This window comes from Somniosus microcephalus, chromosome 28 (assembly GCF_052327205.1).
Source record: "Somniosus microcephalus isolate GS21.2 chromosome 28, FLI_Smic_1.0, whole genome shotgun sequence".
NCBI lineage: Eukaryota > Metazoa > Chordata > Chondrichthyes > Squaliformes > Somniosidae > Somniosus > Somniosus microcephalus.
Window position 1 is genome coordinate 10833106 of NC_141014.1, and position 24204 is coordinate 10857309.

At 41.9% G+C, this 24204-nt stretch overlaps 1 protein-coding gene across 3 annotated transcripts in view; it reads left to right on the plus strand.

Annotated features, from left to right (window-relative positions):
- LOC147098781 (myosin-9-like) overlaps positions 1 to 24204 on the plus strand; it is a 148368-nt gene that overhangs the window by 97571 nt on the left and 26593 nt on the right. For all 3 annotated transcript variants that reach the window (XM_085969461.1, XM_085969463.1, XM_085969462.1), the window contains 14 exons: positions 6042 to 6235; positions 7153 to 7274; positions 8283 to 8352; positions 9366 to 9526; positions 11369 to 11477; positions 13263 to 13394; positions 14682 to 14888; positions 16601 to 16738; positions 16879 to 17002; positions 18215 to 18386; positions 18797 to 19009; positions 20038 to 20182; positions 21780 to 21986; positions 23231 to 23335. In XM_085969461.1, the coding sequence (XP_085825587.1) occupies positions 6042 to 6235; positions 7153 to 7274; positions 8283 to 8352; positions 9366 to 9526; positions 11369 to 11477; positions 13263 to 13394; positions 14682 to 14888; positions 16601 to 16738; positions 16879 to 17002; positions 18215 to 18386; positions 18797 to 19009; positions 20038 to 20182; positions 21780 to 21986; positions 23231 to 23335 (2099 nt within the window). The remainder of the gene's footprint in view (positions 1 to 6041; positions 6236 to 7152; positions 7275 to 8282; positions 8353 to 9365; positions 9527 to 11368; positions 11478 to 13262; positions 13395 to 14681; positions 14889 to 16600; positions 16739 to 16878; positions 17003 to 18214; positions 18387 to 18796; positions 19010 to 20037; positions 20183 to 21779; positions 21987 to 23230; positions 23336 to 24204) is intronic.

The following is a 24204-nucleotide window of genomic DNA, read 5'->3' on the forward strand; positions in this document are numbered from 1 at the left end:
TATTCTACATCTAGAACCAGGTGACGTGAGAGAGGAGGCTGTGATAGTGCCGTAGATCGATGCTTCCGAGAATCGCCTGCTTTGAATGCTCATCTTTCCTCTCCATTCCTGCTCGTGCGATTTCTTTTCTGTTTCCCCTTTGCTTCAGGTTAATGCAGCTCAACCATTTCAACAGCGCCTCATCCTGAGCTGCAGTGGTGAAACATCTTCCACCAACTCGTAAGCAAAATGCACCTGTGTGGAAAAAGTTGAAACTAACTTAAATATTGACTCATTTTCCAGTACGAGGAATTTTCTTCTGCATTCGATAATGAGACTGTAATTTCATAAATATAACCATCTAGTTTTTGTTAGACCTAAATTAAGATGCTCAAGTTTTACTCCAGGGACTTGGTACCCTGCCAGCTTCTCTAAGACAATGATGGACAAACTAATTCTCAATTAGGCATTCCATGTTTTTAAATGTCAATCTCCACAATTCCCTCTTCTCTCCCACCCCCACCTTCCCATGCCACACACCATTCCTGTGCTAAGAATGGAGGAAAACGGGCATCAAGCTGCCAGACATTTTTAGTGCCAGTCTCGAATGGGCTGCCGGAACATGTATGCAAGCAGCCCAAGGTAACACTGTTGCTATTCCCTCCTTTTAATTCCATGCTTCACTGTGTGGGAACACCAGGCAGCCTGAGCTCCGACAATCTTTACAACTTGCCTGTTCAGAAATTGGAACCAGCTAGCCTTCTGTATAAAGTTATATACACACTTACAGTGCACATTGTCATCCCCCTCTAGTGTATCCCATAAGTTATTTTTATGAAATTGAGGTTCTGATTTGTCATTTAAGAATGTAGAAGATTTTTAAACAGTACAGGCATGTTTTCTTTTTTTGCCATATTGAAGATTGTTGCATGAAATGGCTTTCCAAGAGCATGTCATGTTGCTGATTCACATAACTAATACTATGGCCTGCAGTAGTATATCAATACCAAAATTTAAAAACCTCACTTTTATTCATTCTAATTTTAAGATTTACAGACCTGCCAGAAATGCTACAGAAGCATCATTGTTCGTACCCACTCCCTGCATCGTACCAGCACTAGAAATATTTTTGTGCTGGATATGTTTGAATTTTAAACATTCTGTTCAATTAGCTGTACACTTACACTGGTAATCACTGCAGGAACTACTGAAAGAGAGCTTAGGAATCTGTTCTACTATGGCCCCTCAGATGGACACTACTACTGTGACAGTTTGTTTAAAGCTGCAAACTTCTAGCAAGTAAAATACAAATGAAGTTGATGGAACCAGAAGGGAAAGCTGGAGCTGTCTACCGAGCTCCCTTCATTGCTTTATGGACAATAGGGGGTGGGGTAGGGGCAAGGGGGCTTTTCATCAAAGCAAATTTACTTCCTTAATGTCATGGAGCAGTTGAAGATTCCTTGAAATACGTTAATATTGATTTTTGTTTGAGCTTTTTGTTTAAAATACAATCAGTTCAGTTTCTAAATAAGCTTTCAGTTTTCCACACATTGCGTTTGTGTTACGTCAGCATTTGTCTGCATTTTAACAGCCAAACTTAGTCAGTTTAACCTGATGAGAAAATACTTCAGCTGTAATTTTTATGATCCAAGTAAGGAATTCCTTCCCCCTTTTCTGAAAGGAAGGTTTCTTAAACACATCAGTGTAGCCTCCAAAGATTAACCTCCGTCTTTCTATGAATAGTAGAGATCTCAAATTAAGCAGAAGTGGAGATCTCCAAGCAATGCCTAGTTTCAGGTGAATATCCGTGGCCTGGTGTATGCCATAATTTCCTCAAATGTGTGCTTGCAACAGTATACTAGACAGGACACCTTTTTAGGGTTATGTGATGAAGGTTCCCTTTATTGGAAACTTGGAACATGGTAGATGGCTCAGCTTAATGGTAGCTTGATCTCCCAAAAAGGTTGTGGTGGTTAATTATGATGGTTTATATCGGTGAAAAGTAGTAAAACTTCATATTAAGTTTATTATCTACTAGTTTTGATCTCATTTTGGCACTTCAGACCACTATTTTGTTAAACAGGAACCATTATTATAAGTGTATTTATCTGCTTCCTTGATTGACCCAAAGTTGTGACTGCAATAATAGAAAATTATATTTGAGAAGTGTAGATGAGCAGAGAGACCTTGGTGTCCATATACACAAATCCTTAAAAGGTGGCAGGGCAAGTTGCTACGGTGGTTAAAAATTTATATGGGTTACTTGAGTTTATATATAGAGAAATAGAATATAAAAGCAAAGAGGTCATGCTAGAACTTTATAAATCACTGGTTAGGCTTCAGCTGGAGTATTGTGGACAATTCTGGGCCCCACATTTCAGGAAAGATGTAAAGGCCTTAGAAAGGATGCAGAGGAGGTTCACCAGGATGTTACCAGGGATGAGGGACTTCAGTTATGAGGAGAGGTTGGGAAAGCTCGGACTGTTCTCCTTGGAACAGAGAAGGTTAAGAGGTGACCTAATCGAGGTTTTCAAGATGATGAGAGGTTTTGATAGAGTAGAGAGAGAAACGATTCCCTCTGGCGAGAGGGTCGATAACCAGAGGTCACAGAGTCAAAATCATTGGCAAAAGATCTCGAGGAGAGAGGAGGAGAAATATTTTCACTGAGTTGTGGGGATCTGGGACGCTCTTCCTGGAAAGGTGGCGGAAGCTGATTCCATCAATAATTTTGAGAGAGTTGCACAGGTACTGGAGGATGAGGAACTGACAGGGTTACGGACAAAAAACGGGGATGCGGGACTGAGCACAATCGCTCTTTCAAAGAGCCAGCACAGGCACGACGGGCCGAATGGCCTCCTCCTGTGCGATAGGTTTCTATGATTCTGTGATATGCAGGAAGAATTATACCAGGAATGAGAGGTCATTGCCGAACAAAAACTTGAAAAATTAGTGTCTTTCTCCTTGAAAGTGAAAAGGCTCTGGGGAAATCAAAAAGCTTTTCAAAATCAAAGGTTTTGAAGGGGTAAATAGTGAGAGTTTATTTCCACTGGTCAGCAAATAATTCACTGAGGACAGATTCAGGGTTAGTATTAGAAGAATGAAGGGAAGTTGAAAAATGTTTTGATACGCAAGGTATGCTTTACCACAAAGGTAGAAATAATAACCTAATTTGAAAAGACAATGTAAAAGGATGCAGGGAAATGAGATTGTCGATAGCTGCAGTTGAACAGCTAACAAGATTATAAAAGTGGAACTTTTTGTAAAATTAGGACAGAAGGTTTAAAGGGAATTGGAGATTTTGGAAGTGATGGGGTGAGTGTCGTTTTTAGTGTGTTGGGGGGTGGGGAGCGGGTGGTGGGAAGGAATAGCTGCGTATCTCCCTTTACCTCAAAACCATCTTACCATTGTGACTTGCTCTAACATCCGTTATTTTCACTATCACCAATAGCTGCAATGATCGAGATTAGCACAGATTAGTCTCCATGTATTTATTAAGCAGAACCCCATAGCCTTGTGCATTGCTGAGTGTTAAGTTCATTGAGTTGTACGTCCCCAAGGTGTTCAGTCTAGAGTGACACTGCTCAGGCAGTACTGCACAGAAATTACAGCTGAAGTTTAAAGCTGTAGTGTAATTTGTTTATCCTACATGGGTGTTAAAGATTGATTTCCTGTATTCCAGTTAAAATATATGTATTCTCTGTTTTCACTGGTGTGGATACTGTAGTGCCGTAGCCAGTAGAAATGCCTTAAAGATATCCGTTGCAGATAATTCTTATTTTCTTGCTTAGCCATTCGATTCTCTGCTGTGTTCACCATTTGAAGCCGGTGCTGCCTTCTCCTTTTTGGAAGGGAAAAACTCCCTTTGTCAACTTGCCCAGTTCTGATTACATCACCTCCTGGCTGTCAGTGCGCCATTAATTAATATGGAGTATCTGTGACCTAGACTTTCCCACATACCCAGCCAAACTACTTGCGAAGGAGAAAACTCTTTAAAGGCCACAATGTATCATCTGTATTTGATCCCACACACATCTTTGTGTAAATGATGGTGGTAAAATGGGTGAACAGGATTTTACTTGGTCTACATATAAAAATTTGCATGATATTGTCTTGCCAAAACGTGGATGCGCCCGAGGACTGCTTTTCATGTGGTTTGTGATTTTTTTTTTTTTGGGTGGCCTTTGAGGTGTGAGGGGTATTGGTGCTGGTGAATGGAGTGCTCTGCCATTTTGGGCAACACTGTCTACACCAAACACGCCCAAGCCTGATGCACCATGACTGGCTGCAGAATAAAGTTTCTACCCTGACCTAACTGCAGAAAGAAAACCCCGTACTGCACCCATGTACTGTTTCCACTTCCCACATAAGGCATTTTTATAGTCTCTGAGTAAGAGTGACAACAAATGCCAAATTACAGGCAGTTTTGTGTTTTGGAACGTGCACGTCAGGAATGAAGTTGAGCTTGTGCCAACTTATTTCATGTAGAAAAAGACAGATTTAATTCCAGTCTGGGCTAAACGGAGGTAAACGGTCAGTTTGCTAACCCGCTACATCGGCCAGTCCTTGAATATATTCAGTCTTGTTCTTGTCCTTATTTCTAGACATTCATCCAGCACTTCATGTCAAGGTGGCATTAAATGATGGCACTTTATTCCATCTATCCAGTGCTGGGGGTGATGTTGCAGGCAATTATTGTCTCACTTGAGACTTGACTATGTTGATTTTGTCCTTATTCTATGATCAGTCTTAAATTAAATAACATGCTTAGATTCACAAACCTGCTTACATTCACAATGCCTATTGGCATTTATAATACACTTGTACAAGTTCCTCACTCTCTTAAAGGTTCACTTTATCTCTGAACTCTAAAAATTTATTAATGTTCTTTTAGAAGTTATGCAGTTACCAATTGGTTAGCTACAACAAAATAATCTGTTAGCTGCTGTAGTCCTTAAAATACATTTTAATTTTTAGCTTGGGTTATGTTTTACACTATATACTTTCACTGGTCATTAATTGAATCTTACTGCTGTCACCAATAACTCCGTCTGTTGTGGACTTATTTTATTTGCCAATGTGCATTGCCATATTTGCCCATATATAATTTCACCTGCCATCCTTTAGTCCATGAATTCAAGTTGTTAACACCTTTTGAATGTTGTCTGCTTCTCTTGTGCCAGTCACTTGATGACATGGCTTTTGTTTTCATTTATCCATTTAGTATTTACGAATAACATAAACTGCAAAGAACTCAAAACGGATTCTGCAGAACTCTCGAATAAAAACAGAAAAGGCTGGAAATACTCAGCCGGTCAGGCAGCATCTGTGGAGAGAGAAACCGTTAATGTTTCAGGTTGATGACCTATTGTCAGAACTCTGTCTGTTTCTCGCTGCACAGATGCTGCCTGACCTGAGTATTTCCAGCATTTTCTATTTCAGATTTCCAGCATCCACAGTACTTTGCTTCTGCAGAACTCTCGCTGCTCTCTCGAGCAGCTCTTCGTCCATTTATTATTGCCAGCTAACACAAATTCCACACATGTCTGTCTTTATCTCTTCTTGAGAGAGATCTTTTTCCCTTACCAAAATGGCCAGTTATTTGCACGAGTTTCCTGTTGATCCTCTTTAATTAAAGTTGGCCCTTTCTTGGCATGATGGTGGCGGGGGGGGGGCGCGGAGGAGGGGGAGCAGGAGTTTTAAAAATTGCTGACACACTTAAGTGGGATTTAAAAACTCAAACCAAGGAAAAGGTTTAGAAGTCTCTGCTTCATGCACATGTTTTTCTCCTTCCCTTATATTTTTCTTAATTTCTACTGAATATTGCACCAATTTAACTTTTGAGCTTGTATCTGCATTCACTCAGAACTATTCAAGAGAAATCCTTGAGGCTTTGAAATACCACCTGTGTAGGTTAATCAAAATTGCTACATCTTTTCAGTGTTTTGTTACTGCTTGCTGTCACCTCTCACCATGTCCCTACTCTTCCACATCATTGACACTCTTGTCCACAGTTTTCTATAGACCTAACACAATTAATCAGCTTGTATCAATTGCTTTCTCAGTGGACCGCATTGTTGGATTGGATCAAGTTGTGGAGCTGTCCCATACAACATTGCCTGGTGCATTCAAGACCAAGAGGGGCATGTTCCGCACAGTTAGTCAACTGTACAAGGAGCAGCTCTCCAAACTGATGGCCACACTGAGGAACACCAACCCTAACTTTGTGCGCTGCATTATTCCTAACCACGAGAAGAAGGTGAGTTCCCTCTGTCAGCATCATTTACAGCAACTGTTGGATCAGTTCAGTGGTTCTGAAAGTAAACTGCTGATTACTTGGTAAAATTGTGATTCAGAACTCAACTCAATTTTAATAGGCCATCGGTCTGAGGGCCTCACCTTTTAATGCTACTTTTAGATTTGGTCACCTGAGGTACAAGGGAACATCCAAGCCCTAGAAGCAGTGCAGAGAAATAAGACTGAGCTGATCCCTGCCTTGTGAGAACATTATAAAAACTCCTCCTTGAAAAGAGAGACTTTTTATAGAGGTATACCAAGATACTAAGTGAAATAGAAAAGGTTGATCCTGAGCACTATTTCAAGTTAAACCCTGACTGCAGGACAAGGGACCATGATAAAAGTCAAATTCAGGACTGATGTCAGGAAACACCACACTAATAACTGGAATGATCTTCCAGGTAGAATAGTGGAGGCAAAATCTCAAGTAATACAAGAGGTAGTTGGATACTATGAGGAGAGTGATTGTAGGTTTTTATTTAAGACTGAATGCCCCCCTTTACTGTTTGGAATAATCCACAAAGCAGAATAGAGGAAGAAACTGTGCTTCTAGTGACCTGATTAATCAAACAAAATTCAAGATTATTGACAAAAATGTATTTTTGGTTAAGTCTTGCATTCTCTCCCAACATTTAGTGGTGAAAAGCTTGCATAACTTTAAAGAATGGTTCTTTACACTTTTCACTCTCAGTTGGCAAGAACTCAGAAAACAACCGAAAGAAAGTTGGATTTGTGTATTGCAGGCTAGGTACTTAGCCTGATCTCGGTTGTGAGACAAATGCTCATTACTGTACCATGATGCTACAGAACTTGCTTTTTAAGATGCTGCAGGTCTATGGTTTAAATGTATAAAAGTCTGCCCTTCCCTGATTTTAATAGTCTGGAAAACTGGAAGCTCACCTTGTTCTGGATCAGCTGCGATGCAATGGTGTCCTCGAGGGAATTCGTATCTGCAGACAGGGATTCCCCAACAGAATTGTGTTCCAGGAATTCCGTCAAAGGTAACCTTCGTCAGATAGGTGCTGATCTCAGTATGTGAAGCAAAATGTTTCCAGTTCAGGAGAAATACATTGTTTCCTTTCTTTCTGGTCTCCTTGGGTGAGAGGACAGGCAACCTTCTTCCAATCCTGTGCTGCTCTATGACTGGCCACTGTACCATAAGCAAAAGCTATTCAGATTAACTTCTCCCTCCCTGAAAAGAAATGCCAAGTTCACTGCTCTTTCCAATGATCTGGCCAGCTCTATGGGCAATCACACTGTAAGCCCATGCCCTTCACTCTGGCGCAGCGTGTTGGAGTGTTGTGACACTGAAGTCAATAAATCAGATAATTTGTGGGCTGGCATCAAAAAATGCCAAGAACGCTGTGTTGTCATTAAAAACACAGCTCGTGCTCTAATGTCCGTCGAGGAGGAATCTCCCACCCCTACTTCGTCTGAGCAGCATGTGACTCCAAACCCACATTATTCTTAATGCCCTTAGGATAACTGGAAATGGGCAGTAAATGCTGGCTTGTCAGTGTTGCCCATATCCCAATAACAAAATTGCACCAGCCATCTTGGGTAATTCTGTTCCGAGCAAGACTTTCTTGTGCTTTATTATCATCTGAAAATATCGTGCTTGCACTGGTCTCTGAATAGAAAAAGGTTCCCTGAATTAGTCTGTCTTAACTGGTTTGTATTTGGTAACGGGTGTGAAGCTATTTAATTAGAGCAAGGAGACTCCTTCCTAATTGGCAATTACCAACATGATCGTTAAATGTGGGTAACTGCATGGAAATAAACTTGTTTTGATTGCATGTGTTAATCTAGTGATGGACCGATTGCAGCAATATTTTATAGAAATTATTCTTGTCATTCAGCCTATACTGACAAGATTGTTATATTTTAATTGGTATGTAAGTGGCCAGTATCTAGTCAATGTTCCTTTAGCAGGCTACATACTAACTACTGTGTATAAATAGGATAGTCAGTTTTTTTGTTTTGACCTGTTCATTGTAATTCTTTTGCAGATATGAAATCCTTACTCCTAATTCCATTCCTAAAGGTTTCATGGATGGAAAGCAGGCTTGTGTACTCATGGTATGTACTTTTAAAGCTGTTCCTGGATTTGGAGCATTTTCTAGCTTGCACTGTAGAAATGTGGTTGTCTAATCAGATTGGTAGTCATACCAGTGCCTGATTTAGCATGAAGGCATTGTTTTTTGATATAGCTGTAAGATTGATGTATGGTCCAATCTACTCATCTCCACAGCTACTTGTAATGCTGTAACCTGGCTGATGAAAGCTTGATAAATGTCATTTCTGTTCACTTCTGTCCTTTCTATGTGAGACAAGGAGGTGGCTGCTGCACCAGAAGAGTGTAGGTTGGAGGATCAGTTATCTAAACTTATCACCAACCTGTACTCCCTTCGAGTGGGGCTCTCCGCTGAATACATCAGATCTGTGAATTTATTTTATAGTTAATGCACTGTGGGCTTAATATTATTCCAAATAGTTGGAGTACAATTTGCAGCTGGACTTCCAACAAAGATGACCTGTTTAGTGCCAGGTTAACCTTCTGGAGAATATGGACTAATTGGGGTTCTTCTAGCTTTTTGATCACTAAAACAGGTGATTAAAGAAGCACAATCAAATGTTCAGTAAATTGTTCCTAGGTAAATGGTTGCAGAAGAAGCGTGTAGCTCAGAACTAACTCTAAATTGATTTCCATTTTTTGATGTTCAATCATGCAGTATTCTGGATATAAAGCAGCAGTTTACTAGTTTTGTCTAGTTTTGCCACCCCTTTTCTGTTGGTATAGCCTTTTGCTTGTTCCACAGGTGCCAACACCCTCTGGCACCATGACCAAGTGGACTTGGTATGTGAGCCTAGACAATGTCTGTTTTACAGCAGCGTCCTGTCTTGTTCTCAAGCGATGTCCACACATCCAATAGGGGTCATTGACTAGCCAAGAGAAGCAAGAACTCTTAACAATGCTCTGTGCCTGCCCCAAGTGATATCTAGTATCTCAATCCATGCCAGGATCCGAGTTTCATTGTCCTTAAAAAATCTTGAATTTTTTCCCCCCCGCTTTTGCAACATTCTTACTACAGATCAAAGCTCTCGAGTTGGATCCTAACCTGTACCGGATTGGACAGAGTAAGGTGTTCTTCCGTGCTGGTGTGTTGGCTCATCTGGAGGAAGAGAGAGACTTGAAGATCACAGATGTCATCATTGAATTCCAAGCCTTGTGCAGAGGCTATTTGGCAAGAAAGTAAGAACCTGATTGTTGAATTGTTCCATTTAATAATCGGTGGGCAAACCTCATTAAAAGCCATGTTAATTCTAAAGGGCAAGTAGAAATGTGGCCCCTTCGCTTGGCCTAAGTAAATTTAATCTTCATCCAAGAAGACTAAGTAACCATTCCTCGGGTGTTTTCCAGTGTTGTCTGCCTGCCAGTGTGGCTGAGATCAGCTATCTGCTCACTGGTGGTTTGAACTGGTACAAATCACCCATGGAATCCTTGACTTTGTTCATCCCATGTTGATGCATGGAGATCCTATGTTTTCCTCTTCTGAATGTTCTGTTTGACTGGCTGCGATTTATTCTACCCTTATTTCTCCCCTCACCGAACCCCCCAAAGATAAACCAATCAGGATTAGATAATTATATTACAGTGCAAGTGAACTCATTAAAAATTTGCTGTCAAGTCAGTTTTTTCAATGCATGTGGTTTCTGGTTACCCCCCTTAGTACCTGAATCCAGTTGAGAGGCCTGAGACACCAGTATTCAGGCCCCACGTTTAGTTAAGGCCGCTGTCTTTTTTAAATAGAAATATCGCTGGGTTTCAAAATATTGCTCTGTTCTCCTGGCTTGGGTTCCAATTTGCTGACCGAGGGGAGGCAGACTATCTGTACCCAAGTGCTTGCCAGTCTGGGGTTACAATTTGCCTTGCATGCTTGCGTTTCTGTTCCTTTTCTGTCTCCATGGGTCACCGTTAAATGGGATGCTGATTAGGCATGTGAGTTGATAATCACAGCCACAACTCTGCATTCTAAAGAAGGTCGAACATGCTGTTACATGAACATTACCAGAATACTGATGCTGCGTTCCAAAGCTTCTGTCAACTGATGACTATCGCATGTCTGAACACACAAGTCCTTACTAGGAATGGGATCCTTGATCAAACCACATGCCACTTGTCCCAAGTATTTGATCCAAGATTTTGTTTGTAAATTGTCAAATTTCAGAACAAAATCTCCACCCATACTGTGTCTAAAAATGATGTGGAGATGCCGGTGTTGGACTGGGGTGGACAAATGTAGGAAGTCACACAACACCAGGTTATAGTCCAACAGCTTTATTTGAAATCACAAGCTTTCGGAGCGCTGCTCCTTCGTCAGGTGAAGTGGAGAGAAGCATACAGGCACAGCATATATAGTCAGAGAAAACTGCCGGATGATTACAGGTAATCTTTCTAACTGCCCTTTATCACACCTCGGCAGAGAGATAATCACAGCAATCAAAGGTGTGAATGGTGTCCAAACAGGTCAGTCAGGAAAACATTACATCAAAGAACAATGAGGTGGGGTCACAAGGGGTCAAATGTTGCAGATGCTGGGGTCTGTATGAAAAACAGGAAAAAAAAACAAAAATCTTTGCTGGAAATCAAAGTTTTTCATACAGACCCCAGCATCTGCAACATTTGACCCCTTGTGACCCCACCTCATTGTTCTTTGATGTAATGTTTTCCTGACTGACCTGTTTGGACACCATTCACACCTTTGATTGCTGTGATTATCTCTCTGCCGAGGTGTGATAAAGGGCAGTTAGAAAGATTACCTGTAATCATCCGGCAGTTTTCTCTGACTATATATGCTGTGCCTGTATGCTTCTCTCCACTTCACCTGACGAAGGAGCAGCGCTCCGAAAGCTTGTGATTTCAAATAAAGCTGTTGCACTATAACCTGGTGTTGTGTGACTTCCTACATGTGTCTAAAAATGTTACTGTGAGACATGCAACCAGTCGATGCTGAGAGAGAATTTGGAATATGACTACAAGCGGGTGCTGAGCTGCGATTATGGGAACTGTATTCCAATTGCTACTGTATTACAGGGCCTTTACGAGACACCAGCAGCAGTTGACTGCCATGAAGGTGATACAGAGGAACTGCGCTGCTTACCTGAAACTGCGCAACTGGCAGTGGTGGAGACTGTTCACAAAGGCAAGTACGATGTCCACCCCTCAGGAAAAAAATTATGGCTTGGCTGAACAGGAGCTTGCAAGTTTTTCCCCTTTCTCCTAGATATTAAAGCATATAGTAACTTGTAAATGTCTACAACCAGTGGATATTCTATTTTTAATATAAACAGAAGATGCTGGAAATACTCAACAGGTCAGGCAGCATCTGTGGAGAGAAACCGAGTTAAATCTGTGGAGAGAAACCGAGTTAATATTTTGGCTCCATGATTTTTCGTCAAAACTGGAAAAAATTAGAGATGTAACAGTTTTTAAGCAGGTACAGAGGCAGGGAAAGGGCGTGGGGAGGAAAGAACAGGAAAGGTCTGTGATGGGATGGAAGGCAGGAGAGATTAAATGACAAAAGTGATGGTGCATGGCAAAAGGGGGTGGTAATGGGACAAGTGAAGAAACTAAAGATGGATCTAGAGGAACTGTAAATGGCAACAGTAGAGTCATTACCAGCACCTGCTGTATGAAAAAATTGGGAACAGTGGTTATGATCTGAAATTGTTGAACTGAGTCCGGAAGGTTGTATTGTGCCTAATAATTGGAACAGTGTAAGAGGCTGAGAACAGAGGGGTGGTAGTGGGACGGAGAATTAAAATGGCAAGCGACCAGAAGCTCAGGCTCACGCTTGCGGACTGAACGGAGGTGTTCAGCAGAGCGATCACCCAACCTGCATTTGGTCTCCCCAATGTAGAGGAGACCGCATCGTGAGCAGTGAATACAGTATACTAAATTGTAAGTACAAGTAAATCGCTGTTTCACCTGGAAGGAGTGTTTGGGGACCTGGACGGTGGGTAGGGAGGAGGTGAAAGGGCAGGTGTTGCATCTCCTGCATTTGTATGGGAAGGAGAGCAGGTTTTGGGGGTGATGGAAGAGTGGATTAGGGTGTTGCGGAGGGAATGGTCCCTTCAGAATGCTGAAAGGGGAGGGGAAGATGTGTTTGGTGGCATTGCGTTGGAGATGGTGGGGGATGATCAGTTGAATGTTGAGGCTGGTGGGGTGGAAAGTGAGGACAAGGGGAACCCTATCGTGGTTCTGGGAGGGAGGAGAAGGGATGAGGGCAGAAGTGCAGGAAATGGGACGGACGCGGTCAAGGGTCCTGTCAACCACGGGAGAGGGGAATCCTTGGTTGAGGAAAAAGGAAGACATACCGGTGGTATCGTCAGAGCAGATGCTACAGAGAGACTGGGAGAATGGAATTTTTAAACTTGTTCATGTAAGATTGAAGTTGAGCTTAAATTTTGGAGGTAAAGTAATATTACCATGGGACCAAAAGCAGCTACTAACCCAAAAGAATGGAATTTGGTTGTTTAAAGCTTGTATTGAACTGAATATTTCTGAAGTATAAAATTTTTTTTCCCAGCAGATAGCATATAGGAGCTTCGAGGTGATACTGCTGTTGTATTACTCCCTTGCTTTTAGACAGTAGTTTTTGCTCTGGTTTCATTCAGCATTTCAATCTAGAAACCACATCAATTATACAGGGTATCTGGAAAATGGAAAATATCACTAATTCAACTAAGGATGCTCTTTTGAGAATTTTGAGGGATTTCGAAAGGGTAATGCAGAGGAGGGATCTTTGCTAAATCTCTATCCTGCCATAACTGAACGAGATGTGCTTTATGCTGTACTGTGGAAGGGCTGAGTTCCATTACCCCGCATCTTCACCCTTTCATACATGTGGGCACAAGCACTTGGACTCATTTCTGAGAGATTATCTGGTGGTTGTTTCATCTAACAACTGCACTGTTCATGCACACAGGTGAAGCCATTGCTGCAGGTGAGTCGACAGGAGGAGGAAATGTTTGCCAAAGAGGACGAGCTGCACAAAACCAAGGAGAAACATTTGCAAGCAGAACAGAGACTGTCTGAAATGGAGGAGCAACAGACCCAGGTGAATGCCTTCCCCTGTGAGAATGTATTACTGTTTCATGATCTGTAACCATTGTACGATCTAACACAAGTGAAATGTACTACTTGTGAACATTAACAGATACAGAACTACATGAAGGGCGACTGCACCCTTTTGTTACATCACTTGGGTACTGAATGTGTTCACTGGAGGGAGGTGGGGGGCTAATTTCAGCAGAGTAGTTTCTCTAGTTTTAAAAAGTCCTGTTTTTAATGCTTAGATGATGATTCTGGTATCAAGTTGAACAAAATTCAGCCTGAGCTTAAATGAAGGTGGGTCTGGTAGCTTTGACTTTTAAAATTGAGTTAATTGTACCAGAAATGGTGAATGCTCAAATTTACAAAGGACTTTATATAACTAGGACATAAAACATCTCTCCAGTTTTGCTTCATCACTTGTGATATATGCAACTTCGTCACTGGTCCAGATTACATAAGTTATATATTCTCCCTTGTCCAGCTTTTTTTTGACGGTGGGAGTTGCACGAGTTTCTACAAATATTAATGTGCCCTCTGCACGGGAAGTGTCTATGCTCAAAAGTTCCCCATTGTGTATTCTCCATTTGGTGATCATTAGGATTTAAATATGTTAAGTGAGTGTTCATTTGGGCTATTGAACATATAAAAATGTGCAGTCTATACGTTGTTCTATAAAGGTTAAGGTGACCTGAAATTTCAGTTTTTGGGGTGGTTATTGCTAACTGGGATTATAATTCATGGGGATTGGAAAGTGTAAAAGGTGTACATATTGAAAGCAGGGTCCCCTGATGGCTAGGCAGCCCTAGTAACCTCTTCCACAAAGTGTCCCTTTGCATTCCAGAGTAGCTCCACTGCATAGAATGAGAGGAGGAGTAGGTGACTTCAAAACCAATCTGAGGGATGATCCAGAATTAGCTGACAATGGGGAAACGGCACTAAAATCTATCAAATTTGCAAATGATCTTATTGGGATCAAGTGGCTCTTGGGTCGGTTTGAAGTTATATCCACACTGTTTTTAATGGGAACATTCCTTGTAGTTGACCTGACTGAAGTAACCTGGATAGTCTCCATGCTGACAAGAAAATAGTTGTTTTATATTGGGTAATAGTTTGAGCAAAATACATTCTCCCTTCTTCCAACCACCCACCACCACATCCACCCCAGCCCCCACCAAAAAAAATCCTTTATATAACCTCTCTAATGGGAATAGTGTTCCTCTAATTGGAGATGTTGGTCCGGGGTTGTTGCTTTAACTCTCCTATTGATGCCAACTTGCCTGTTGTCTTGCAGTTGATGGTTGAGAAGTCTGCTCTACAGGAGCAGCTACAGGCTGAGACTGAGCTGTGTGCAGAGGCTGAGGAGATGCGAGCACGACTTGCAGCCAAGAAGCAGGAGCTGGAGGAGATCCTGCATGATCTGGAGGCGCGAGTGGAGGAGGAGGAAGAACGTTGTCAGCAGCTAGTTACAGATAAGAAGAAAATGCATCAAAACATCCAGGTAAAGTGGGTGCATCCTTCTGTAGGGTAAGCTGGGCGGGTATGGGGCGTTGCAATTGCTGTATTGAATTCCCTGCTCCTTCCAAACCTAGGAAGATTTGTCAGGAAAATGGTCGATGTTTTGAAGAGAGTTTGTGCAGTACTGATGGTCTATTAGGTATCACTTGTGTACGATCATTCAATCAAACCTCACTACAAGACAAGTTATCATACATTGTCTGCATCCACTGGGACCAGGGTTAGTTTATTTTTTGGTTTGCAATGGGAATTGTTTGTGAGCTATGGTCAAAGTAAACACTGTTGATGAATCAGTTGTTGTAAAGGCCTACCAAGTACATTAATCAAATACTGGGCTTGTTGCAGAAGCTGACAATGCAACAGTTCTTGACGTTCAATCTCCATACTGATTGAATTGTACGATACAAACATATGAAAACTGACGGACAGGAAAAGACCTACTGGTCCATCCAGCATGTGTCCCATATAAATGTGATGTACTGTGCATCACAATAAATACACCCCCCACCCCACCCGGAAGCCATATAATCTCCTAGGAGAGGCGAAACACCCAGGCCAATTAGAGAAACAAAATTCTGGAAAACCCCCCTTAAGCGATTGAAACTAGTCCAGGAGATCGCTCTGGCCTTGATTAATGTTATGCAGTACCTACCTCTTGTACGAGGTGATCTCTGCCCAGCCAGAAACAGGTCCAGCTCTCACTTGAATGAACTCGGCGATTCAGCGTTCGCAGCCTGTTCCCCAGGTCCACTACTCTCTGGGAAAAGAGCCACCTCCTAACATCTGCCTTTACGTGACTTGAGAGTGTGGTAGCGATAAACTTTTTTGCTTCCTATCTAATAATGAGTACCGATATAAACAGAGCTTAAAATGGCTATTTTAAAATATGTAAAATATATTGCTTAGTTAAAATTAGCATGCACTAGATTTCTAGAATGGAAAAGCCCAAAGGCAGTGGTCCTTTAGCATATATATACTGTTGACCCTAAAACATCTTTAACTTTTCACTCTGAAATCTACGCTTCAGTAGATGTCGAGAAAGTGTTTGAACGCTCCAAGTTAGGAACATGAGCACTGCTTGGTTGTAAGGAAAGAAAAAGGTTCTGTCTTACACTAATTGATGCTTTTGAGGGAAATTGTTTGACCTGTAGAAGAGTTCATGCTACATGATTAATTTGTCAAATGTCCCAATAATTTTACTGCCCAAAATCTTCACAGCCTGAGATTCTTCAAAAGCTGGACAGATAGTGTGGCATTCAGGAGCTATCAGGTCTCGGTATGTGTCTACCATTCTGATGGACTCATCACTTGGTACTCAGCTTGACTGTTGATGTGGACTGCTGCTCAATTTTTAACGGATCATTTTAAATGAAAGAACCGAAGAGCTGCATATACCCACAGAAGACTCTGAGGAAGTTGGGAAGCAGAAGAAAATGTGCTAGTAAAGCTGTAGCTTTGTTTTACTGGGTGTGAAAGCTGTGGAAAAGGTTTGAGTTAGCATTTGGCATTTCTGGTGGAATATATCTCCAGCAGTGTTGTCAGTACATCGGATACCTGTCTGGTGTTCTGTTTTTCTTGCCCTTGAATGGATGTGGAGAAAATGGTTGAACGCCCCCAAGTTAGGTGAAGGATTACGTGGTGTGTTTAAGGAATGGGGGGTAGTAATGATCCAAGTGAACTGTTTTGCATTTCCAGGAGCTGGAGGAACAGCTGGAAGAGGAGGAGGCAGCTCGACAAAAACTACAACTAGAAAAAGTGACTGCTGAAGCTAAGCTGAAGAAAATGGATGATAGTATCTTGATGCTGGATGATCAGAGCAGCAAACTCCTCAAGGTTAGCCCAGTACCTTTTAAAAAGTCTTTACATACAGCACATAGTTTTTTCTTGTTTAAAAAAAAACTTATTGAGTGCCCCTAGCAATGAATTTCATTATCTCGGTATATAAAACAGACTTTGTGCATATGCACCCACAGGAAAAGAAATTTATGGAAGAGAGAATAGCGGAGTTCACGACTAACCTTGCAGAAGAAGAGGAGAAGTCCAAAAGTCTGGCCAAGCTCAAGGCTAAACATGAAACCATGATTACAGATCTAGAAGGTGAGGAACTGCCGTCAGCAATATGTTTATCTGCCGCAAAATTGTATACGGTTGTATTAACAATTTTACAGATGTTTTTGCAGTCTTGGTTCAGTTTCATCAGTCATAGTGCTCGTCATAGTCTTGTGCTGAAGTATTAGACTCCATTTAAGTGGGTTACATTGAACCCCTCGCCTCAAATGGCATTTGAACTCTGGTACCCTGTAAGAAATTTTCACTGATTTTTCACCCAGAATATTCAATATTTTATTATTCATTCTCGGGATGTGGATGTCACTGGCAAGAATGGCATTTATCGTCCATCACTAGTTGCATAGAGTAGCGGTTTGTTACAACTGAATGACTTGCTAGGCCACTTCAGAGGGTACTTAAGAGTCAACCCCATTGGTGTGGGACTGGAATCACACGTAGGCCTTCCCTAAAAGACATTAGTAAGTCGGTGAGTATTTTACGACAATCCGACAGCTTCATGCTCACTTTTACTGGTAACTTTTTAAAAACTGAATTCAAATTTGTAAACTGCCAGGGTGGGATTTGAATTTGCGTTCTCTGGATTACTAGTCCAGAAACATAACCACTACACTAACATACCTGCGAGTACGTTTCAGTACGGGAGCATTGATTCTTAAGTAGTTGGGGGTGTTTCTAAGATACATCTTGAAAAGTTTGTGTGCTTGGTGGTGAAACAGCCAAAGGGTAGGATTAGTGGAAAGTTTGGTGCTGTGTTGGCAAATGTCACTTGTGGATCCTGAATAGGGTAGGAAGCTGCTCAGCAATTTATCTTTGAAGGCAGAGTTTGCTGCAATTTTCACAACTTATTTTAGAAGCATTTTCAGGGGTATAAACCTGTATGACCATTGAGAGGTCGAGTCCCAAGGCTACAGGTCATTCCAACTCACTTCCCTCAGTCTGGGAACCTTGCTAGTTTGAAGCCTGTGAGTAGAATGGCCCACAAAAATTAACTCTTCTCCCTTTTGGAGGGGAAGATTTGGAGACAGAAGAGAAAATAATGTAGACTAGATTGTTGTATTTGGTTCATGCCTCGAGGTGGCTCATCTGAGCAACATTGGTCCACAGGAAAAGCATGCAAATCACTTGTGCCCAGTACCCCATTTCCATCCTGAAAATGATCGGTGTTGACTTGAGGCACCGATGGGTTTTAAGATGTATAAATTAAAACTCTACATTGCAGTACATCTTGTTTTCTGACAGACCGCCTGAGGAGGGAGGAGAAGCAGCGACAGGAACTGGAGAAGAATCGTCGTAAATTGGAGGGAGACTCATCAGATTTGCACGACCAGATTGCTGAGCTCCAACAACAGATCGCGGAGCTCAAAGCACAGTTGGCTAAGAAAGAGGAGGAACTGCAGGCTGCACTGGCCAGGTAAAAATTGTGGCAGGAGTGTGGACAGAGAAGATGGCTTTTGTTCCGTAGCTACCTTCGCATTTCTTTTCTATTGAAGGCCTATTATTGCCAGTGTGGAAGTAATTTTGATGCAGATACAGCAGGGTTGTGTGTGCTTCTTTCCTCTGCTCAGAATAAGGGAGGTATCAATTGGTAAAGTAGCCATGTCTTTCGGCTCCTGGAGGCCCACATATTTTAGATGGAGGTGCGGCATGTAAATATTGTCAATGTTTAACTTCAGCTTCCTGCCGAATGGCCTGGCCAAGGCAAGCTAAAAGTCGCTGCATGTGCAACTGCCAGACACTGATGCTGACCAGTCCAGCAAGCATCTGAAGTGTGTGTTGAACCCAATTTTATTGTTTTGAAGTGGTTCTTTGTATGTTCTACAGAATAGAAGAAGAAGCTGCTCATAAGAATGCTGCCCTGAAGAACATCCGTGAGCTGGAATCTCAAATTAGTGAGCTGCAGGAGGATCTAGAATCTGAGAAAATGGCCAGAAATAAGGCTGATAAACAGAAGAGAGACCTTGGCGAGGAGCTGGAGGCTTTGAAAACAGAACTGGAAGATACACTTGACTCAACAGCTGCCCAGCAGGAACTCAGGTAATTATTAGAATGGTCATGACTATATTTGCATGTTTCGAGGCTCAACTGCAGCATCTAACTTCTCATCGCAGTCTCTACTGGTGCTATTACTCGGGGCTCCTTTGGCGGAAGCTTCTCCGTGATCGGAGTCTACTCTCCTATTGTGTTTCAAATGGTTCAACTAACATAGTGTTATTGGGGAAGGGAGAGTAAAGGAATTAACGCTGCATTGTCCATGCCAAATGCAGAAGTGTCCTCCGAGGCATTTGTAACCAAATTTGGAGATCAACTGGTCTGAGGCATACTGCTTCCCAGAGGGAGCTCATCAGGTATCCATTAAGCAATTGATTATAAACTTGCACTCTGGGGCCCCAAAAAGAGCTTGGTATACTTTGTGCATTGGACTGGTTAGTATTGCCACTGGTACCAATCTGTGGAGGCTGTTAAACTAGCTTTTATGTAGTGCCTTTCATATCCTGAGGACATCTCAAAGTGCTTCACAGCTGACAATTTATTTTTGAAGTGCAGTCACTGTTTTGTAGGCAAACCCAGCAGCTAATTTGCGCGCAGCGAGGTCCCACAGATAGCAGTGAACAGTTGAAGTATTTTTGCTGGCGTTGGTTGAGGGAGAAATGTTGGCCAGGAGAACTCACTGGCCCTTTGAATAGTGCCTTGGGATCTTGTGTTCATCTGAATAGGCAGACAGGGCCATTTCATCTGAAAGACGGCACCTCCAACAGTGCATGCTCCCTCAGTACTGCACTGGAGTGTCAGTTTATGTGCCCAGGTCCAGCAGTGGGGCTTGAATGCATGATCATCTGACTGACTCGGGCAGAGTCAAGGATGAAAAAATTTATAAGTGGGACCCTTTCCCTTCATGGGGTAATTTGCATACCAGATCGAATTTGGTATCCCTTTCAATACAATAAATTGGGTACCTGTACAAATGTATTAATCTGAGTTTATTTTTCTCCATATTTGACAATTGACCTTTCTCTCTGTTATGCTCTATTTTCTCCCCCCCCCCCCCTTTAAAATCATTAAAGAACGAAGCGTGAACATGAGGTGAGCCAGATGAAGAGAGCTCTGGAAGAAGAGGCAAAAACCCATGAAGTGCAGATCCAAGAAATGAGACTGAAACACTCCCAAATTGTGGAAGATCTGTCCGAGCAACTGGAACAGACAAAACGGGTATGTTGGTGTCTCTGTTGGTATCGGAAGTGGAGTTCGGAAGAGTAAAGAATTGAACTATGTGGAATACTGGGGAAAAAAAAATTGACATTTATTACCACACCGACATACTGATCACTATCCATCGGGAGCTTGCCAGCTACCGACTGCAGCTAATTTAAGACTCCTTTATACTCTTACAACCCTGTGAAGCGTTAGGCAGGAGCAACAAAAATGGTTGAGATTAATTCACAAGTATGACTTTTGTTCTGTTTTGTGCGTCATGCTATCTTAATCGCCATGCTGACATAACACTGAAATTTATAGTCCGTTCTGGTTAAGTCGCGCTTCTAATTATTTAACGATGTTTTCTGACATTACAAAATATACTTTGTTTTTCTATTGTCCATAATAATGTGGTATTTGCAAATGAGCTGGTGGCAATAATGAGTTGTATTTGAGTAATGATTTGCAGTTCAGTTTTTACATCCCAGTTACCTGATGCTAGAAATTTAAGGGAATTATTGTCTGGTTATCAGTCATGCACACACTGTTCACTATAAACTGGGAGTCGATTAGTATACTTGGAACTATTTTGGTGGCTTGAATATTTTGGGGATTTTTTTATATGATAAAGTTCAGTAATTCTGCAGGCCATTAATGCCTACTAGTGAAAAATCCCATAATTACTGAACAAACGGATAATATAATGCAACATACAGCCTTGTATCCTACATTGGTGAAAGGAAGATTGCTACTGGGGGCTTAGTCACATGAACCTGCAAAGATCCTTTTCTTCTGCTTTGCAGATTCCAGTTAATAGAATTACATAGAATATACAGCCCAGAAACAGGCTCTTCAGCCCAACTAATCTGTGCTGGTGTTTATACTCCACACGGGTGTCCTCCCATTCCATCTACCTCATCTCAGCCTTTCCGCATATCTTTCTATTCCCTTTACTCTCATGTATTCGTCTAGTTTCCTTTTGAAAGCATCTAAGCTATTTGCCTCAACCACTTCTTGTGGTAGCGAGTTGCACATTCTAACCACTCTCCTGTGTAAAGACATTTCTCCTTAGTCACTAATGAAGCCAATAGGGAAATATCATGCATTTATGGCCCCTAGTTTTGGATTCTCTCAAGTGGCAACATTCTCTCCACATCTACACTGTCCAACTAATTCATAATTTTTAAAAGACCTCTGTCAGGTCTCCTAAATCTTTTTTATAAACAAAAAAGCCCCAACCTGTTCAATCTTTCCCGATAGCTGTAAACTCTCAGTTCTGGTACCATCCTTGTAATTCTTTTTTTGCACTTTCTCCAGTGCTTCTATGTCCTTTTTATAGTATGGAGACCAGAACTGTGCACAGTACTCCCAAGTGTGGTCTGATAGATGAAAAAGAGATGATGAAGGATTTAACTTGCCATGGTGCAGAGTAAATAGTGATGCATGTTTGTTGCTGTTTGACTGACCTATGTAAAATCTCATTGCTGAAAATCTGAACACTGACCCAATTAATATTCGTCTGTCCATAGAGGAAATGGGTGTTGTAACTTTGGACCTTGCTCTGAGCTAGGTTCTGACAAACCTAAACTGACAGATGTTGTTCTCCCTGCAGTTCAAATCTGGAGTGGAGAAGGCCAAGCAGGGCTTGGAGAGTGAACGCAATGAGATGAGCAGTGAGGTGAAGCGTCTGATGCAGGCCAAAGCCGAGTCTGAGCACAAGCGCAAGAAGCTGGAGACCCTGTTCCAGGAGCTGCAGCTTAAAAACACCGATGGAGATCGTGCCCGAACTGAGCTCGCTGAGAAAGTTGGCAAGCTTCAGGTAACTGCACAAGCTAGGTGTTGCTACTAGCTAGGTGAATGAGATCAATATCTGAGGAATGTAATGAACCTTTTGGTTGGGAGAGGGGACCAACAGTTGAATATAATGGTTGTGCAGTTCAATTTTTGAGAGACACTTACAGTTTAACTCGCACCATTCCATAGTCAAGCAAGCCACACCCAGAATCGGCCAACACCACTGCAGAGCTGGCTGCTGGGCAGTGTGAGGGGACCGCTTGTCAGCTTTTCCCACCATTCTTGTGTAGAAGTACAAGGCTTCCATTCCATGTCTTACCCTAAGGGCATGGATGAGATCTGAACCCTGAATATAGGAATGACAGCTGCTGTAACTGGACCCTGTGGACCAGTGTGTTGAGGGCAGTTGTGCGGTTTGAACTTGCTTTATTGGAATCTTTGAAGCTCTTTCCCTATTGAAGTGGTGTAGGGTACATAATGTCTTCCCACCATTTTATTTTCTTGTAGGCCCCCCCCCCTTAGATTGGTGTGGCTCACCCTGGGGTGTGGTTTCATGGGCAGTAACCCGATGGTTGCTTACCCTAGTGGCTATTCTTGCTGTATGAGCTGGGCAGTTCGAGATGGGAGCAGCAGCTGTCTGGGCCGTGCACAATTGGTCCTTGCCTGTTATCCACACATGCACTTACTTGCCAGCAAGGGTCATTAGGGACAGCAGTGAGGTGCAGGAATTCTGACTCCTTTTCCCCCTAGCTCAGGAGCGTTGAAGCTGGTTGTAGTGCTTAGACTGCTTATCACGGCCGGGAAGATGTGACCCATGTGAATAAAGGGCTCTCTGGGTTCATACGGCTCGATCTCACCATGTGGTGCTTGTATCCACTGAGCCATCAGGAAGCTCGAACGAAAAGCATTTAAAAATACAAATTGCTAGTTGATTACTTAATATGAAAGTATTGTGAACATTCCTTTACCTTGGTAAGAGGATTTAGAATAGAAGTGGTGTCATTTAGTTTACTAGTCCCCAGAGTCACAGTTTTAAAGAGCTGATTGATCAAGTCACTATCGAATGTGCTTCACAACAGGGTGACAGGCACTTGTTTTGGGTTTGAAAGACATTGGAGGAAGCAACCGACCCATACATCAAAGTGGATGAAGGGGGGGGATAAAATGCCCTCATTCTATGGCGGGGATTTGATACATGTTCATAACTCAGCCTTACTGTTAAGCGGAGTATTCTGTGCCAGGTTACCGACATGTTTGCTTTATGTGCAGAGTGAATTGGACAACGTTACTACCCTCATGAATCATGCGGAAAGCAAGACCATTAAACTAACCAAGGACCACAGCACCGTGGAGTCCCAGCTACAGGACGCTCAGGTGTGTGAAAGCAAGAACTGATCTGAATGGTTTTGTGAAGGGCCCCTTATTCTCCAATGACTAATCTATAAACTGAGTAAAGAGGTGTTTCATTTTAAAATGAGTTTCACTACCTAAACTATTATTTTATAGTGCATGATAAATTGGGCTTTACATTGTTTGTTTACCGATAAGGTTATTAATTTGTTTCTCTTGCAGTAATTTAATTGTGGGTTATCTAGAATTCATTTCAAAGCTACCAAAATGCTAATGACGAACCAAAATAATGATGTCCGGTTTTTAAGCACACTTTTTTAACTAATTTAAAGTCTAATTATTAAAAGCAGATCCACATGGAACTGGAAGTGCAGCTCTCTTACTTTCTAAATATTGCTCTATCAGAATGGTAGCTACAGATAAGTACAAAGGTTGTAGGGCACGTGATTAAAAGGTAGGACAGATTTATCCTCAGTTGGCCTACTTCACAAAGAAATTATTCGAGAAGTGTTAGCTGAATCGGGAACTGAGCCGGGGTATTTTTAGAGAGAGAAAGGGTACACTGTGCTTATAATGGGAGGAATGAGATAAATGGGTATTTGGCTGGAGGTGACAGAAGTATACTGGTGCAGAATGGGAACAGTTGTCCGTAGAGGAAATAATATGACTTCAATTGAAGAAAAAGGGAAGGTATAATGTAGTCTTGGGTAGGAATGTAGGCCCATCTGGTGCAAGGGGAAGCCATATTGAATCACAAATTTAACATGTAGGAATGTGGATAGCCTGATTTCCAATTTTGTGACTGAGTGTCATAAAACTCTGTTAAAATGAAATATAATGGTAGTTTGAAAGTGTCTGCAGTTTCTCCAGTGCAGATACCTGGATGTTTTATG